The sequence below is a fragment of the Mustela nigripes genome, chromosome 18 (assembly GCF_022355385.1).
Source record: "Mustela nigripes isolate SB6536 chromosome 18, MUSNIG.SB6536, whole genome shotgun sequence".
Taxonomy (NCBI): Eukaryota; Metazoa; Chordata; class Mammalia; order Carnivora; family Mustelidae; genus Mustela; species Mustela nigripes.
Genome location: NC_081574.1, coordinates 21742060 through 21761267, shown reverse-complemented (window position 1 = coordinate 21761267; position 19208 = coordinate 21742060). Strand labels below are relative to the sequence as shown.

General features: G+C 36.8%; 1 protein-coding gene and 1 non-coding gene across 7 annotated transcripts in view; both read left to right on the top strand.

Moving 5' to 3' along the window:
- MSR1 (macrophage scavenger receptor 1) overlaps window positions 1-19208 on the top strand; it is a 108171-nt gene that overhangs the window by 37692 nt on the left and 51271 nt on the right. For 5 of the 6 annotated variants that reach the window (XM_059384519.1, XM_059384521.1, XM_059384523.1 and 2 more), the window contains 4 exons: window positions 3161-3267; window positions 5865-5978; window positions 12228-12640; window positions 17748-17934. In XM_059384519.1, the coding sequence (XP_059240502.1) occupies window positions 3161-3267; window positions 5865-5978; window positions 12228-12640; window positions 17748-17934 (821 nt within the window). Of the gene's footprint in view, window positions 1-2551; window positions 2609-3160; window positions 3268-5864; window positions 5979-12227; window positions 12641-17747; window positions 17935-19208 lie in introns of those variants that run through there. The other variant, XM_059384524.1, reaches the window with a different exon arrangement.
- On the top strand, window positions 6208-6290 carry TRNAL-UAA (transfer RNA leucine (anticodon UAA)). The gene has a single exon. It is a non-coding gene; the product is annotated as a tRNA-Leu (tRNA).

The following is a 19208-nucleotide window of genomic DNA, read 5'->3' as shown; positions in this document are numbered from 1 at the left end:
TCGCCTGGGTGGCTCAGTGGGTTAAAGCCTCTGCCTTCGGCTCAGGTCATGATCCCAGAGTCCTGGGATCGAGCCCCACATCGGGCTCTGCTCGGCAGAGAGCCTGCTTCCTCCTCTCTCTCTGCCTGCCTCTCTGCCTACTTGTGATCTCTGTCTGTCAAATAAATAAATAAACAAAATCTTTAAAAAAAAAAAAAAAGAATAGAAAGAAGGAGGGGGGGAGGGGAGAAGGAAGGAAGGCGGAAGGAAGGATGGGTAGATCTGAATCACGGACACCACTCATTTGCCAGGAAGTTCTTTATCAGAAAAAACACACCATTTTGGTCACATGGATGTCCAAACATCCATCTTGTTTAAAAAACAATAACAAAATTTATATATGACTAATATCTTACCAAAAAATATCTAGTCCCTTCATTCAGTAAATATGTATTAAGTATATTCTATATTATATTAAGTATATTCTATATTATAACCTATAATACAGAATATTATAGGTTGCTTTAGGGTCTGCTAATTGAATGTCAAATGAAAACAGACATGGGCCATCCTCTTATGTCACTCAAGGTCTAGAGAAATTTATCAGATTCAAAAGGTTTCATCTTTTTTACAAAAATATTTCCATCTAGAAGACTGAGTAACATAAGAGATCTTTCCTTTGCACTTAAGTGAAACGGGAGTTACACTATCACACAAAAGCCATGGTCATGCCCAAGGAGAAAGGGCCAGTAAGCAGCCTAAAAGGAAAAGACTGCTGGTTAATAGCAGGTATATATAAATGTATACTTTATGAGCCCATTTTTAAACATTTTTATTTAAATTCTAGTTAGTTAACATACAGTGCAATATTAGATTCTGGAGTAGAATTCAGGGGTCCATCACTTACATACAACACCCAGTGCTCATCACCCGTGCCCCCCATCACCCACTTAGCCCATCCCCAACCCAACTCCCTCCATCAACCCTTAGTCTGTTCTCTATCATTAGGAGTCTCTTAAGGTTCTCCCCTCTGTCCCCCTCCCCCAACATAGGTGTGAGCCCATTCTTTATAAACTAAGGTTAAAAGATAAACAGCTTTGCTACATAGTCCCAATTGCTTTGAACTGTAGTTTTAAAATGAATTCAGCTAAGCTTTCTTGTCATTTCAGTTTTTAAAATTATTTGTTTGTTTTGCTTGGCAAGTAAAGCTATCATCCAAATCAAATAATAGAATAAATTAAAAAGGGGGAAATAGCAGGAGAGTCTGCATCTGAGTTATGCAATTTGGTTTCCTATAATGGTCAATTTTCCCAGATGTTTATTTCTTTCACTTTGTCTCTGTCTAAGAAAAGAGGATCTAAGTCCCTTCCCTTATGTCCCCTTTTTCCACAGTAGCCAAATCATTTAAAGATAGTCTTTGGTCTGCGGTGCCTGGGTGGCTCAGTGGGTTTATAGAAATTTAGCCAGTCCACAGAGTGATGTATATACAAAGATTGTCATTGCAAACCACAAAATAAAGAATCGCCTTTGTAATATTTAAAAACATATATATATATATATTGAGAGTTTAGTCACATCCTTACTCGTCAATACCTCTCTCCAAAGCAGGATGAATGTTTGCATTTGAACGATTGGCCTCCATTTCCTGGACAGGATATGAGTCTGGTGTCCCAGAGCTGCCTGTGCACTCAGTTAAAACCTCAGCTGTACTAAATCCCTAACTCAGCATTAGAGAAAATAAGGAATGATCAGAAGATGTTGACTTTATGCTAAATTTATCAATCAAGTGAACTGAACTGTTTCCAAGAAAAATCATACAATTTTTTCCATTGAAAAATAAAATGTGGTCTTTTGACTGGTGGCAGTCTGCATCATTAAGAAAATTTAATGGGGGGGAGGTGCACCTGGGTGACTCAGTCAGTTAAGCCTCTGCCTTTGGCGCAGGTCATGATCCCAGAGACCTGAGATGGAGCCCCAAGCCCAGCTCCATGCCCAGTGGGGAGTCTGCTTTTCCCCTTCCTCTGCCCCTCCCCATTTTTGTGCTCTGGCTCACTCTGCTCTCTCTCTCATATAAATAAATAAATAATCTTAAAAACAAAAAATAGAGGGAGAGAGAGAGAAAACTTGTTAGAATTGCATTCTTGACGCCCCCAACCTTAAATATCAGAAATTCTGGGGTGAGCCCCATCAGTCAGGCCTCTCAAAGGATTCTGATGCATCTTAAAGAGATACAGGCATAGATGATGTCATAGAATAAAACTGTGCTTACAAAGCTACAGAGACTTATCTGTGATGCTACCATTGTATGAGGGAAGCCCTGAAAGAAAACAACACAAAGAAGAAGAGAACAGGGAAATGAAGTTTTGCAGTGGTTTTAATCCAGTGGCTAGACTTTATCTTTCTCACACGATAAACAGATGCCTTGGCAAAAGAAAAACTGACTCATGAAGCTCTGATAAAAGATCACAGGAAATATTTGCTTCAAATTTTGCATAACTATTTGTTTTATCCAAAACCTTTGATGAAAGATCACAGGAAATATTTGCTCCAAATTTTGCCCAACTATTTGTTCTGAAGGAAATTCTTTTTCATTTCAGCTCAACAGTTGTTTTCTGGCACTTGGAAAAAGGTTGTGTATTTTTGTTTGTTTGTTTTTGTTTTTGTTTTTAGGTAAGGAAGACATGTTATCTCTCACTCTCAAAAAACACACGTCTATGCATCTGTAAACACAGATGTGCATTTGTCCATAGAAAGATACATGAGTAGATTTCATGCAGGTCTTTCAGTGTGAAAATTACAACTTATGGGTGGATACAATATATTGCTAGATAATGGCAGATAGGTAAATTTAATTAATTGTACTTGTTCCCTTGCTAAAATTGAATTTGCTTTGTTTTTTAAGATGTTATTTCTTTGAGAGAAAGAGAGAGACAGTGAGAGACAGTGAGCAGGGGGAGGGGCGTAGGGAGAAGCAGAGTTCCCGATGAGCAGGGAGCCCCATGCGGGACTCTATCCCAGGCCTCTGGGATCATGATCTGAGCCAAAGGCAGATGCTCAACTGACTGAGCCACCCAGGCATCCCTAAAATTGAATTTTAATTTTAAATTGCCACTTGAGACATTATGCCAAGAGCCCTTGACCCTTCATGTGTAACTAAAGTGTTTTTCCACGTGTCTGACAGAAGTATGGAACAGTGGAATAGCTCTGAGGATCAACAGGATGACACTGATAACCGCTCAGAATCTGTGAAGTTTGATGCCCACTCCATGACAGCCTTGCTCCCTCTGTGTAAGTATGAGTGGGGTGCCTGTGGAGAGTGTCCTTACAGTCAGTGACACAATGTAAAATTATGGTCGTGGGACTTACCTTCCCTGTGTATGAATGTTAAGAATTAGTGGACGAGTAGGTCTTCTCTTTTGAGACAGAATAGAAAATCAGCTTAGGTTGGACGGAGGAAGCTTTGTTATAGGTTAAATTGGTCCACAGTGTTGAGCGCTGTTGAGACGTCCTCTGACCTCTCAGCCACTAGATGAGGTCCTGGAAATAACTATACCCCTAACACCGTTAATTAATATTTGAAAGTCATGTGTGGTATGTACTTGAATCAGTCTCCTAGAGCTGCTGTCACACATCACCAGAAATTGGGTAGCTTCCAACAACACTTGTTCTCTCACACCTCTGAAGGCCAGAAATCTGAAGTCCAAGTGTCAGCAAGCCCGTGCTCCCTTTCAAGGCTCTTGCTGGCCTCTCCCCAGCTCTAGTTGCTCCTGCCAATTCGTATTTTTCCTTGGCTTGTAACTGCATCACTCCTGTCTCTGCTTCCGTCTTCACAGGGTCTTCTTCCTGTGCTTCTGTGTGCTCTACTCTAGTCTTGTAAGGACGCCATCGTGGGACAAGGGCCCACATGAGTCCAGTATGATCTCACTTGATTACACCTGCAGAGACCCCCCGTTTCCAAATAAGGTCACGTTCACAGGCAGTTGGAGTTAAGACATCAGCGCTATCTTTTCAGCAGTGCTGAAACAGGTTTGCACGGTCACAAGAGCTCAAAAGAATGAGTATTCGGTTATGTGTAGACAGGTTCTATTAAGGCGACAAGACAGAGTTTTCGCGTTCAATTCTGCCAAGCTTTAAAGGCTGAATAGATTCCACCGAAAGAGTAGGGTGGGTGAAAGAGGACCCATAGACATTTCAGTCGGAGGAAGCAGCATACGCGAGGGACAAGAAGGATGCGTTCCTACACAGACAAAGCTGAAATACAGTCCATAACCCCAAGGAATGACAGGTTTTACGCACTACACAATCCATGGGTAGGAGGATGTGGCATGATGAGACAAGAGGGATTAAGACCCTAGTAAAAGCTGTGTAAGGTAGAGATGTTGAGAGATTGAGAAGGGAGCCCAGAAGCACTGGGGACAGAGAAAAAGCAGCAGGAACTTTGAAGAGCTACTTAAAAGGCAGAATGCAGAGGATCTGAGTATAAATTAAAGATAAGGGAGATCACCGATGAGTCTCAGGCACATTCAGCCTGGAAAAGGGTAGCCCATCTTGCTTGCTTTGTGGGTGGTTCTTTTTATTTTTTTAGTTCTTTCTCTCTTTTTTTGGTCTTTTTTTTTTTTAAGCATTTTAAAATTGTCATTTATTTACTAAGTTTTTTTTTTAATTTATAATTTTTTATTTTTTATAAACATATATTTTTATCCCCAGGGGTACTTTGGTCTTATTTTTACTGAATTTTCTCTCCTTTCCCTTTCAATGCCTCGTAGAACATTAGTGAATAATATCTAGACTTTTATTTTTAATGTGGGAACTTAAAACTTGAAAAAAAACCTTTTTTATTCTGCAATGAAAGCAATGGACATAGGAAAGTAATTTTTTTTTTTTTTAATTAGAGAGAGAGAGAGATCACAACTAGGCAGAGAGGCAGGCAGAGAGAGAGGGTGAAGCAGGCTCCCTGCTGTGCAGAGAGCCCGATGCGGGGCTCGATCCCAGGACCCTGAGATCATGACCTGAGATGAAGGCAGAGGCTTAACCCACTGAGCCACCCAGGGGCCCCAGGAAAGTAATTTTTAATGGATGTTTTATTCACCTAATCAGAGAAAATGTCTTCGTCCTCTATGAAGATTTCCCTCCACATTGAGTTAACTTTTCCACAATTAGTACCCCATTATGTGGATCACTATTCCAAGTAAGTGGATAATATGAAAATATTAATATTTTCTGAAATACCCAGAGGATGGGTTTCATTGATCCATTCTGAAGCTTAGTCAAAATGTGAATAGTTTTCTCTCATTTTTTAATGCATTCAAATCATATGAGGTATCCAAATACAGAATTATTGAGATGAAATTAGAAAAGAAGATTTGCATAATTATCATTGAAAACAGATGTCTCTTTTATCTGATTTAGACTCTGAAAAAAAAATCATCATTATAGAGTTACTTGAGGAATGTGGTTTTTACACAGAATATATTCCCACATGAAACAGAATAAAATTTATGTTTGAATATATTGGTATCAATATTAAAAAATATCAGAAAAATTAAAATTTGTCAACTAAAGAATACTAAATTCTAAAATTTGTCTACTAAAATTTATCAACTAACAAATGCCCTCAAATGAGACAAGTACAAGTTGTAGAGGACAATAACTTTGTCGTGGATGTATAGTTAATGGAAAGTAAATCAGATGTTCATAATCATCCCTGGATTGGCTTTTCTTGTGATTGTTCCTTTTGCTTCCTACTGAATAAACAGGGGCAAATTTTTTGTTCCCCTTTTATTCCAATAGGCTTGGTCATAATGATAGAATTGGATATTACCAAAATGTTAATTAAGTAAGAAAAATAAGTTTTCTAACAGCAGGTTGGGCTTTTGTTTTTTCAGATCCTAAAAATGGCCCCACCCTTCAAGAGAGACTGAAGTCCCTCAAAGCTGCACTGATTGCCCTTTATCTTCTTGTGTTGGTAGTGCTCGTGCCCATCGTCGGAATAATGGCAGGTACCATATTCTAGAGTTTTGAAACTCAGCAACTCATCCTGTGAATTCGTTGTTGTAGAAACAAAAAGAAGCATTCGGTCTTTTGTACAGGGGAGATTCACTAGGAAAACATCCATATCGTAAAGTGTTTCTCAAATTCATAAATTTAAAAAAAAATAGGTTCTTTAGAGTTAATAGGTTAAAAAAAAATAGAATAGAGAATAGAAGATTGAGATACAAATCCAGTGCCACCAGGATGGCCGAGTGGTTAAGGCGTTGGACTTAAGATCCAATGGGCATGTGCCCGCATGGGTTCGAACCCCACTCCCGGTAGGGGTGAGATTAGAGATACAAATACAGCTGTGCAGAGGTGCGATGGAACGGATTAGTCAGTTCCAAAAAATATGTTATCCCCTGGAGTCCTATGTACTTCTTGTGGTGGGTGGTGAATTTTATGATAAGTATTCCAGCCGCCAATGTGAAGATATGAGCAGGACCACTTACATGCACAATGCCTAAAACAAAGCAAGACAGCAACAAGAAAACAAGCCAGTTGTTTGAAAAAAAAAAAAAAAAGCTCTTCTGCTCCTGGCACTGAGAGGACAAAGAAAGATTCCTGCAAGTCCTCATGGAGAGGAGATCTTGCACAATAATGGCCTTTTTTTCAAGAATATCTTAGGCTAGTATTTAATGTTTCTGAAAATAGCCTGATGGCATCCCCTCAATCTAAAAAAACTAGAACACTTTAAAGGCACTACATCTTTGGCAAGTCTAACCTGAGGTAGGGATGAATTTGAGGGTTTCCACAGCGGTGGGTGGCTTGCAGTCAGATCTGTAAATATTATTTTGCCTTTTTGATGGATTTGATTGGCGTTTGAATTTATGTGCCTTGTGGCTCTCCTGTTTCTGACAGGCAAAACGTCTGGACGTAGGCGCTCCCAGGCAGGGAGTAGGATACATTTTTATGTGCCTACGAGTCAGCCTAACCTTAAACACGAGGCCAAGCCTCCTCTGTGATAAGGCAACCTAAAGGAATATTCGAAGACAGAGCCAGAATTTGCTAAGAAATGATAATTAAACCACAACAGCTCTGATAGTAGCTGTCACTTTTGGGTATTTGCTGTGTCCAGACACTGGCCTTATAAATATTCCACAGATTATCTTAAGATTCCTTTACAATTACCCTCAAGCAGGCATATATGTATTCTCATTATCCGCGAAAAGAAACTAAGACTGCTCAGTGGTAGAGCTGCAGTTGCCACCGTGAGTCTTGATTCCTTAATGTCTGTGGTCTGCTCTCTCCCGATCTAATTGAATTTTTAGAAAAAAAAGGGATTGGCCAATTAAACACACACACACACACCCCCCAAAACCGTTTCCATAATTTTAGCCAAAAAAATGTTTCCACAGGTAAAAATTAATTCCTGTTTTGGCCATTAAAAATAAAAATTAAAAAAAAAATTAATTAAATTAAAAAATAAGTTAAAAAATAAATAAAAACAAAAAACCAACCACAACAAATGAAACTGACCAACCAAGCAAACCAACCACAACCATCTGTGGAAAAGGACCTGTTGTTACACAGCTGACTTCCTAATGAATTGAGATCATCTATATGCTGCTTATGTATATGCTTATGTTGATTTGAAATGCTCAGTTGAAAGACGCTTCATGGCTTGGGATCATTAGGTATAAGCTAGTAAGAATCTAGGTACGTTCCATCACTTTTATAGAAACCGTGGCCTACAGAGTGAATGCCAGGGAGTTGGAACGTCTATCTAGTAGTCATGGGCAGAATGGGCCGGTGAAGTCTGGAAAGAGTTTAGGGTTTGAAGCAAGTTCAAAATTTGGGGGCTATTAGAAAATACTACCAAGTTTCCACATTCATTGTTGGGTTGAAATGACTGATCCAAAGTAGTTTGGTTAGAAAAAAGAATGAAAGGATGAGAGAATGAAAGAAAGAGAAAGAAAGAATTTGGTTCCCTAAAACTATAGCAGCCACCTACTAAGACTGACAAGAAGCTAAAAATGTTCAAATCTTATACGTTCACATTAGCACTCAAATTCAGCACAACTTGGAATAGATCTCACTGTTTCTGCCACACTTGAATAAACAATTGACAATCCGTTTTCAACTTTAATGAAGTTACGGATCAGAATATTTTCCAAAACCAAAACAAAATAAACGCAATACATATCTCTATTTGATATAAAAAATTATAAATAAAGACAAACTGTATCTCTAAAAGATAGAAATTACTCTGTTTTGGCAAATATGAATTGATAGATGAAATAAAATTTTGTGCACAAAGACTCTATTTAAATTTCAAGGGTCTTACACGATGGAAGATCCTTCTTAATGATGAAGGCTTCTTCATATGCCATCATTTCTTAATGAGACTCCTAGATCCCTGTCGTACTACAGCAGAACGTCTCTGGCAATAAAATACAATCTAAGATTAATGCATATGTAATTGTTGCTGAAATACTGAAGATTCTTTAGCTCAAAATAAGACAAATTTTTGGCAGGAGAAGATATTAGCAACATGAAGGAGTCAATGTAGATCTGTGAAATCAAATACCACTCTCTCCCTGGGGGTTTGCGCAAGCCATGAAAGTTTGTCTCCTTCAAATGTGAAATAGAAAAGTCACAAAATGCCATCTTAATGAAAGAAATGAACATTTGAAGGTCTGAAGTCTTTCATTCTTTACCTAGATTTATGATACAGTGTTAAACAGTTTTTTTGAAAAGTTAGGATTAGTTTTTATATAGGATTTGGGAAAACAAGCAATGTTGTGTTTGTAAATCTGTGAGCAAAAATATAGTCTTTTTGTCAACTTTATGTTGAAGTCCATGTCAGATAGAAACCTTTGGTCAATGTGATATTTTGTCATTTCAAGTCTTCCCTTTCCATACTGTGAAAAAGATTTGCTTTAACCATGTGAAATAGAAATCATTTCCAAGGAAATAAAAATTACATGGTTTGAGCAATTATTAGATCACTATGCTTAGTAAAATAATGTGCAGAAACTACAGTGGTCATTTCAACGCCCAACCTCCCCCTAGATTTTTTTTTTTTTTATTAAACAGTATTAGTTTCCCATCAATATTTTCAAATATTGTGCATACAGACACATAAGTCACAGAATTTGAATCTAAAATATTAGTAACAAAAAAGCTAAAAGCTATCAAATGCTTATCATATGCCAGTAAACAGTATAAACACTTTACATATATTCGCTCATTTAATTATTTGAACACTGTTAGTATCTATCATATAGTAAATAGAAGCACTGACAGAATAATTTGCCTGAGATCACAGATTAAAAAGGAAAGAACAAGAGTTGCTAAGCCAGGCAGTTCCACTTTAGAACCTGGATTTTTTAACTGCTACTTAGAAAAGGCAATAATCATCATGAAAGGAGCATTTTTAAGGGACATCTTTGAAATAGTTTTGTAAAAATTGTTAGTTTGGGTTCCTATTAGAGTCAAAATCCATTCCCAGTTTTACATCCCCAGAATTCCTCAAGCAGTGCTCTATACGTGGTAGGTGCTCAATAAATAAATCATAGAATTAAGTGCCTGAATGAGGTTATAAGTCCAGAACTTTCTCCCCACACTTAAGATAATAAATGTGATGAGATCCAACTAAAACTTGTTTTTGTCTACTTCCATAATAAATTAAGAAGTGTAAAACACTACACACTCTGGATTATATAAAAATGTTGTCAAACATTTTACTCCAATAAATTAATTTTAAAGAATCTCACTAGGAAAACATGATATAATTTGGCTTTTTAAAATTGGGATTTAATTGCATATATCATTTTGTACTTGTTCCTAATATAATAATAGCTATAATAGCAGTCATCATCAACCAGCTTCTTTAAGTAAAGATGGTGAAGACTGTAACTGATCTAAAATATCTTTCATGGATAAAGCACTTTAGTTTGAACATAATTGTCCTAAGGGCCAGGTGTGTGCTATGGGATTTGTATGCCTTACCTCATGAATCCTCAAAACCACTGTTGGAAACAGTTACTACTTTTCCATCTTTGAGGAATTTAAGAAGCGAACTTTCCCAGAGTACCCTAGCTAGTAATTGAGGAATGGAGTTAGGCAGCTGGTCTGGTGCAGTCACTCTGGAAAACAGCATGGAGGTTCTTCAAAAAGTTGAAAATAGAGCCACCCTACGACCCAGCAATCATGCTACTGGGTATTTATCCTAAAGATACAAACGTAATGATCCAAAGGGGCACGTGCACCCCAGTGTTTATAGCAGTAATGTCCACAATAGCCAAACTATGGAAAGAGCCTAAATGCCCATCAACAGATGAATGGATAAAAAAGATGTTATTATATATATAATGGAATACTATGCAGCCATCAAAAATCCCCCCAAATCTTGCCATTTACAATGATGTGGATGGAACTAGAGGGCATTATGCTAAGCAAAATAAGTCAATCAGAGAGAGACAATTATCATATGATCTCACTGATATGAGGAATTTGAGAAATAAGACAGAGGATCATAGTGGAAGGGAGGGAAAAATGAAACAAGACGAAACCAGAGATGGAGATAAACCATAAGATGCTCTTAATCATAGGAAACAAACTGAGGGTTGCTGGAGGGGAGGGTGGGTGGGATGCGGTGGCGGGGGATGCCCATTGGGGAGGGTGTGTGTTGTGGTGAGTGCTGGGTGCTGTGTAACATGATGAATCACAGACCCGTACCCCTGAAACAAAAAATACATTATACAGTAATAAAAAAAAAATAGCATCAGGCAGTTTATTCCTGAGTAAATACCAGCCTCTCATTTATATAACAAGTAATCTTGAGCTTGAGGTAGAACTAATTATCTTTTATGTGTTATTTCCCTTAATTCTTAAAAATCCATAAGGCTGATACTATTGCCATATCATTTTTATTAAGAAAACTGATGTATCAGGTATAGATGTTTATGTAGATATATTTTTAAAGCATATATAGTTACTCTTTTTATTGCTCGGTAATGGTGAATGTGAAAAATCTTATGCATTCAAAATAAATGAATAAAAAACTAATATATATGTAGATAAAACAATAATATAGATAGAAATAGAGGGAAATAGGAAAAACAATCTTATCCCTGATTAGTGATAAAATGGTACTGAACATTTTTTTGTTTGTAATTATGTATTATTTTGATCTGCAGAGCTTATGCTTTTCATGATTCGAAACTCCAGACATACCGCTCTAGATCTTTTCTGAAGGATATTTGCCTTGTTTAGAGAACATGTGCCCATTTGGACATACAAATTGGCAACTCTGTATATCCCCCAAATACAACTTAATAGATTTTTCTTTGTTTGTTTAGGAAATAATTACTTAAAAGATTTTTTTCTCAAAGCATTGGAAATATTAGTAAAAATAGAGCAAATTAAGTGAAGGAGTTTTGTTAAATTTAGTAGATACATACAGATAATACAATGTAGGTATTAAAATTAATTTTGTAATAATAATATGCTAGTGAAAAAAAGAGACACATTTGATAAACATACATTGAAATATTAGAATTTAACTCACGATGGTGAGATTACGAGTAAGTTATTTTTCTTTATTACCTATCTTTAAAAAGTTTTCTGTTATGAATATGTATTTTATAATAGGTAAGGAAGAATCTTATAAAAATAATATTTTTTAAAGTGAAAAAATTATTTGCTCAATTTCTTGTCCCACCAATAATAAATAGTCCCGCATAAACTGAAAATGACTATTCTCTGCCAGCTTAAGTCACTGGATGAGGAAGATGAGACACCAGTTTATTCATACAGTGGATAACACTAATACTTCTATTTTTACTACGTATTGTTTCTGTCACATCATTTATCTTCATAACAGCTAACGTATTCAACATGCTTGCTTCAGATACTGTGTTAAGCATTATCTCATTTTATCCTAACAGACCTGAGGAGTAAGAGGATACAATGCACTTCATAATCTCACTGTCAAAGCCAAATGCAGTGGCCCAGAAGATGCATATAAGCAGCAATTCAGAAAGAATGACTTGATCCTAGAATAAATTCTGATGTAAAGTAGGACAAGGAGGCTGGCTGTCTCCCTTTCAACAATATGTGTAGTGTGGTTCACGCATTGTATATTTAAAGTAAATACCCAGTTTAGGGTAGCATTCAAAATGTTAGAATGGAATGGAATGATACAGAATGGAGTGGTATATGCATTAGAGGATACAGGCCATGACTCTGTTTATTTTTACTTAAATATACAGCACAGCTCCTGAAGAGGGAAATGCAGAATTGCACAGTTGGCTCAATGAATGCAAACGAAATATCTCAAAGCCTCACAGGAAAAGGAAATAACAGTGAAGATGAGATGAGATTTCGAGAAGCTGTTACGGAACAAATTAACAACATGGAGAACAGAATCCAATATATTTCAGATACAGAAGCCAATCTCATAGATTCAGAGCGTTTCCAAAATTTTAGTCTGGTGACTGATCAGAGATTTAATGAAGTTCTTCTCCAGCTGAGTACCTTGGTTTCCTCGGTTCAGAGACACGGGAACGTGATAGATGAAATCTCCAAGTCATTAATAAGTCTGAATACCACACTGCTTGATTTGCAGCTCAATATTGAAACACTGAATGGCAAAGTCCAAGACAGTACCCTTAAACAGCAAGAGGTAAGAGCTTTTGTATTAGAATGTCACATGCTGGGATTGAATCCATCTAGATCCTATCTCCTTAGATATTTCAAGCAAAAAAAATTGCAAACCCCATTTCAACATCATCTGACTTACCCTGATTTCTCTGGCAATCTTACCAGAAGGTTGTACGTAAATTTACGTACTGTCTTCTCCAGGTTCCCAACAAAATGAGGGCTATTTTTACCTTGGATATAGACTCTCTTAAGCTATTTTAATTCTGTAAATCTTGTTATACTTGAGGCTGTCTAAGCCAATTATAATTTTTAGATTATCTTAGACCTAAATTTCTTCATCATTAAAGAAATGGAAACCTCATTTACATGAACAGCACATACTCTACATTCGTAAGTAGTTTGTCATTCCCAAGAAGTAGGCATAAGTTTTAATGTGTAAAGATAACTATAACTAAAGAGTTAAATTTTGAATAATACTTGCAACATTTAATTTTTATCATAGGGCCAAATATACAAGATAAGAGAATAAGCCATGTTTAGACCAGCTTGTGAGCAAAACTTTCACTGTAAAGGGCCAGATGTGAAGGTTTAGTCTTTAGGGACTGTAAGGTCTCCCCTGTGACTATTCAGCTGTACCATTGTAGTACACAAGCAGCCAGAGACAGTATGTAGACACAGGAGGGGAGTTGGGATCCAGTTAATGTTTGTTTACAAAAACAGACTTCATCCCATGGATCGTAATTTTCTCACCTCTGTTATAGACTGTCCTGTGGCCCACCTACCAAATGGCTTTGTATTGATGAGAAAGAAACTAAAAAGCAAGCCCCTTATTTCAAAATTGTGGGGTTTTTTGGTTGCTAAGTAATTATAATTGTTCCATTCCATGAAAAATAAGCATATGACTAAAATTGAACTACTGCTCTAAAAAAGTAATCTTTGTATTATCAAATATCTAAGAGATAAGATTGTAATTAATGTGAAGCCTATAAAGTTTCCACCATTAGCTAAACAATGTTGGCATCTTGGTAGAAGATTTTATTTGAATAGACCCATTTTTGATTAATGAAGTTGTTTTCAGTATAGCGACAGTATTAACAGTAGTGGTTTTTTAAAAACGGCTGTCACTTATCGAGGAACAGCAAACCTCTAAAGTCATAACATCAGATGAAAACCAACTAAATTATGGCCTAGGGAACAGACAAAACTGGTTACAAAAGGAATAGTTTACATCTTTCTTTATAAGGTACAATCACTCGGGACTTTTGAATTTCATGTGATCCTGGTTTTAAGACGTCAGAAGACAATGGCATGGCCAACACCAGCCTTGATAGTCCATGTCACCTCTTCCAAAATCTGACTGTGTTTCTCACACTGTTAATAAGAATCTAAGTATATCAGTTACTGTTGAAATACCAAGGACTCTGGGGCAGCTGGGTGGCTCAGTCAGTTGCGTGTCTGCCTTTGGCTCAGATCGTGATCCTGGGGTCCTGGGATTGAGCCCCACTTTGGGGCTCAGTGGGGAGCCTCCTCCCCCTCCTTCTGCCTGCTCCTTCCCCTGCTTGTGCTCACGTTCTCTCTCTTTCAAATAAATAAATAAATAAAGTAAGTAAATAAAATTTTTAAAAAAGTATCAAGGACTTAGGCTATGGAAGGGTAGAGAGAGTCACAAGGTAGTTAACTGTCTACAGGACAGAAGAATATGGGAGACATAAAATTTCAGTTATGAGAGTAATAACTGATTAAGCTGGAGGGAAAGAGGACAGAAGAAGAAATATTACTTTATGTAAAAGCGGAAAAGCAGTGAAAAGGGCAAAGAGAAAGATGGATCACATGGACAGACAAGATAGTATTTGCTATTGCTAATGCCCCAGATTTCAGTAGAGACTATAGGATTTCTATGAACTCACATCAAGAGTTGAAACCAAATCAGAAACTGGAAGAGAGTAGAAATCTTGAATGTATTTGAGGTGATAATTACTGGTAACAATCAAAATGTAGTGATCAGTGAACTCTTTGAGTTCAGATAGATCACAGTTATGTTTTTGAGGGGGTCTTGGCATTAGAAATGAAGGTAGACTCTTACAACAAATCAATTTGTGCAACTGAAAAGAGAATCAAAGAAAGAAAAGAAATGAAGGTGGAGGGAGTGGAGGGACTTCCAAAGCTGTCCCCCTGCCTCCGCCTCAAGCAGTAATCCCTTGTAGAGATTTAGAAACTGGGTCAGGGCTAGTGTGTGTATATGGATGTGTGTATGTGTGCACACATGTGTTCATTGAAAACAATTTCAGACTGTCATCCCCACTGCTTAAACAATTGTATTCGTCTTCGAATCTTTAGCCCAATGCAGGAATAAGTAAATTAAATGAATGCCTGAATCAGTAAGTGCTGCTTGAAGGAAAGACTTAGGAGCGATACCAGCATGATGCCTATCAAGGACAGACCAGACATCAGCTTGAGGGAAAAAAGTACACTAGCGCAAAAGAAAAGAGAGAGGTGGGAATTCATCATGTCCATTGTTGATAGAAAGAACTGCAAGAATGCAAAATTAAATGCCAGTTTCCAGCGGGGCCACTGATGGTACAGTATGGAAGGTGTGTATGGCTGTTGAATAGGCTTTTAAAAAAATCATAAAATGCACTTTCCCTCTTCCCAGTAAAAATGATTTCAAGTGAAATCTGGCTAATATGAACACCATAGGCTGCTTTCAAAAAAAGGGAACAAAAAGGCAGCTTCAGCTTTATGTATGAAAAACATGGGCAAGTCCTGGTTTTTTGGTAGCAAAATCAACTGCCAGCCCCCGCCCTCTGCTCCGTGACTATCTGGAGCCCCCCAAGTGAAGTGAGTGTATTTTTCATGTTGTTGTGCTTTCCAAGCATCCATGCTCACATCCAAGCTTTAAAAGTGTTTTTCCAAATTGTATTTATTTTTATTAAAGGTTTTTATTTATTTATTTGTGGAGGAGGTGGGGGAGGGCACAAGCGAGGGGAATGGCAGGCAGAGGGAGAAACAGGCTCCCTGCTGAGCAGGGAGCCCCGATGCGGGACTGGACCTGAGCTGAAGGCATTTGCTTAACGCGCTGAGCCCCTCGGGCATCCCCAAATTGTATTTATTTTAAATGTTACATGAGTTTCAGGTATACAGTAGTGACTTGACAGTTCTATACATTACTCAGTACCACAAAATGTGTAGTCCCCATCCATGCCCATGCATTATCACAGAATTATTGACTACATGCCCAGTGCTGCTCTTTCCATGATCATGACTTACACCATATGATATGGGAAATGCCAAATAGTCAGGAAAGGAGGAGAAAGAGAGTAGAGACAAAGAATAGGGTTTGGGCAGGGGGCACAGTTAGAGCAGTGAAATCCGATAAGCGTCTATACTTCAGTGTAGGGCCACCAAAGAGACCAATCTAGGTTCTCTTTCATTTCCTCTCAAAGGCTTTGCACCCTGACTGCCTTGATTCTCCACCCCGCACTTCAGTTTGTCTAGTCCAGTCAAGGCAAGTATAATTTTCTCTTTGTACCTGGATTAGGGAGCAATATATCCCTTGCTTATTTCTCTGTGCCAGTGGGCAATGAGAATACATCAGCAGGTTAGCAGAGATGTCCTTAGAAAACGTATGGAGCATACCACGAAGACAGAGGATGTGATAAACGTAGACTAGAGAGACAGAAAATGTCACCAGAATGGATGAGAAGGTTTGCTACATCAGGAACAGCCGAACACCCAGAGGAAAACCAAGCCAAAATCTTGAAAGGAAAATAAAGACAAACATTGTTGAAAGCTTTATTAGGACTGTGTATGTAACCTCATCATAATTTGAAAAGCAAAGTAGAGTGATTCATTATGTATTTACTCTTAACTCTGCAAACTGAAGGATGTTGAAGGTACCTAGCATTTGGGTACAAAAGTAGGCACTATTATGTGATTAGTAAGATTGAAAAAAGTGCCATATATTTGGGGGCACCACGGCAGTACCGAACAGAGAGTTTAACATTTAGTTCCTCTGACCAGTTCTACTTCCTAGAAGCTGTCCTATGGAAGTACTTGTACAAGTATGTAAATATACACACACACACACACACACATATATATATATATATATATATATATATATATATATATATATAATGTTGTTCATTGCAGCATTGCTTAAAGATGTAAAAAATAAAAAAATATGCAGCTCAAAACTTGATCTCTAGCGATCTTAAATTATGCACAAATACATTAATATAATTCTACTAAATTATTGAAAATAAGACAGTCTCTAAATACTTGCATAGGTAAGTATCCTTAGTATATCATTGAGTGACAAATGAAAGCAGGTTCTAGAATGCGATGTGATCTCTCCTATTCACAATCTATGTATGCATGTAAGTATATAAATATACACAAAATATCTATGTATTTGAAAATATAAAATAGGAATGAAACTCCACAAATATAATAAAAATTAAAAGTAAGAGGGACACCTGGGTGGTTCAGTCAGTTAAGCATCTGTCTTCAGCTCAGGTCATAATCCCAGGACCCTCGGATTTACTCCCCCATCAGGCTCCCTGCTCAGTGAGGAGTCTGCTTCTCCCTGTGCCTCTGCCTCTTCCCCTGCTTGTGCTCTCTCTCTCAAATAAATAAATAAAATCTAAAAAAAAAAAAATGGAAATAAGAGATTGTTAAAATTCTAATTGAGATTTTACTGAATGTGAAAAACTATGAGAATTATGTTAAAGTTTATTATTGCTATAAAATATTTTAATATACAAATTCTACCAAATTCGCAGAATTGGAATATGTAGCTATTCTAAGTACAGTGCAAAGAAATTTCACTTCTGCTAAATTAAAAATTATACAAGATTTTTGTGTCATTTTTAACATTTTGACATCTCTGTGTTTGGGAACCAAAGCGTACCTTGGTATATTCAACTGATTTTATGGGGACAGAAGGTGCAATAATTCAGCCATTCAGTTCAAAGAGGACATGCTCGAAAACGAAAAATCAGTACTTTAAGACAGATCTCTAATTTACATATTCTTATTCCATAATGTTATATAATAATTTAAAAGAAAAAAGTACCTGGCTTTCAGGGCTTCTTACAGTTTTGTGGACGCTTGCTTATATTTCACAGGACATGAGTAGATTAGAAGAGCGTGTGTACAATGCATCAGCAGAAATTATGACTATGAAAGAAAAACAAGTGAATTTGGAAGAGGAAATAAAAGGAGAAGTGAAAGTACTGAATAACATCACTAATGATCTCAGACTGAAAAATTGGGAACACTCTCAGACATTGAAAAATATCACTTTAATTCAAGGTAAAATATTTTCTCATTTCTCCAGAAAAGAATATGTTAAAATACACTGTTATATGCAGAGATTGGGTGTTGAAATCCTATGGTGCAAAATAGTTTTTAAGCGTATGTTTACTACAGATGTCCAGAGAAAGTAAATATCAAGACACAGTGAGATAACAGTATCTTAATATTCTTTAATTGAAAGTGATAAAAAAAGTGTCTTTCAGTTCTAATGGATCATTGTTCAAACTATCCCATATTAATGAAGATGAATACGAGTTTTCTATAAGGCACCAAATTCTCTACCTGTCCACAAATTGATCTTGTTAATTCTGTTTTTCAAAACCTCCAGAGTCTTTTTTACTTCTTACCTGACTGTGTTATAAATTAGAAAGGTCTTTGAACTCTGTAAAATAAAATAACAATAAGTTTGTCAATTTCTACTTTGGTTGCTTTTGGTAAACCATAGTACATTGAATCTTACCGACTTTTAAATTAATATACACACCATATGTATTTTTACTCTAGCTTTTATTTACATCTTAAATATTTTCTCATATTTTACTTTGCTTTGGGTTTCTTTTACACAAAGAATCTTTTTTAAAAGATTTTATTCATAAATAGTCTCTATACCCAACAGAGGCTCAAACTCACAACCCTGAGATCTTGAGTCGCAGGCTCTACCAACTGAGCCAGCCAGGCATCCCAAGAACACTTTTTTTAAAATGTGCAACCTAATCGTTTCTTTTCACTGTACTTATTTTTACCATCTTATTTTGTACAGTTTTTGTCCAGTTCTATGCTCTGTTTGCTTTCCTTTCTTGTCTTCTTTCAGATGGATTGAGACTTTTCTCATTGAATTTTTCTTTCCACCAAAGGCACCAAAATTTTTGGAGACTCTCTAATCTATTTCTCTTTGGTTGGTGGTTGTCCTTGAACCTGATCTTAACAAAGTCTAACATTGATCCATATCTTCACCTTGATCCTGAATACACAGGGAACTTTAAAAACTTTGTCTGATGGCCCCTTTCTCTACTTTTCTGCTGTTTTTGAGTATACTTTATTCCTATTTTATTTTTTTAAAAAAGCAGGAATTCAGTCAGTATTATTTTTCTTACATTATATAGACAACATTAAAATTTGCACATGAGTTTGCCAATTTTCCCTTCTTCTAAATGTGTCTCAGACATCACATCTGGGATCATTTTCCTTCTTCTAAAGTATATCTTTTGGAGGTTCATTTAGTGAAAGTCTAAAAGGTGAGAGCTTTTGATTCCATTTTCTCTATTTTGTCC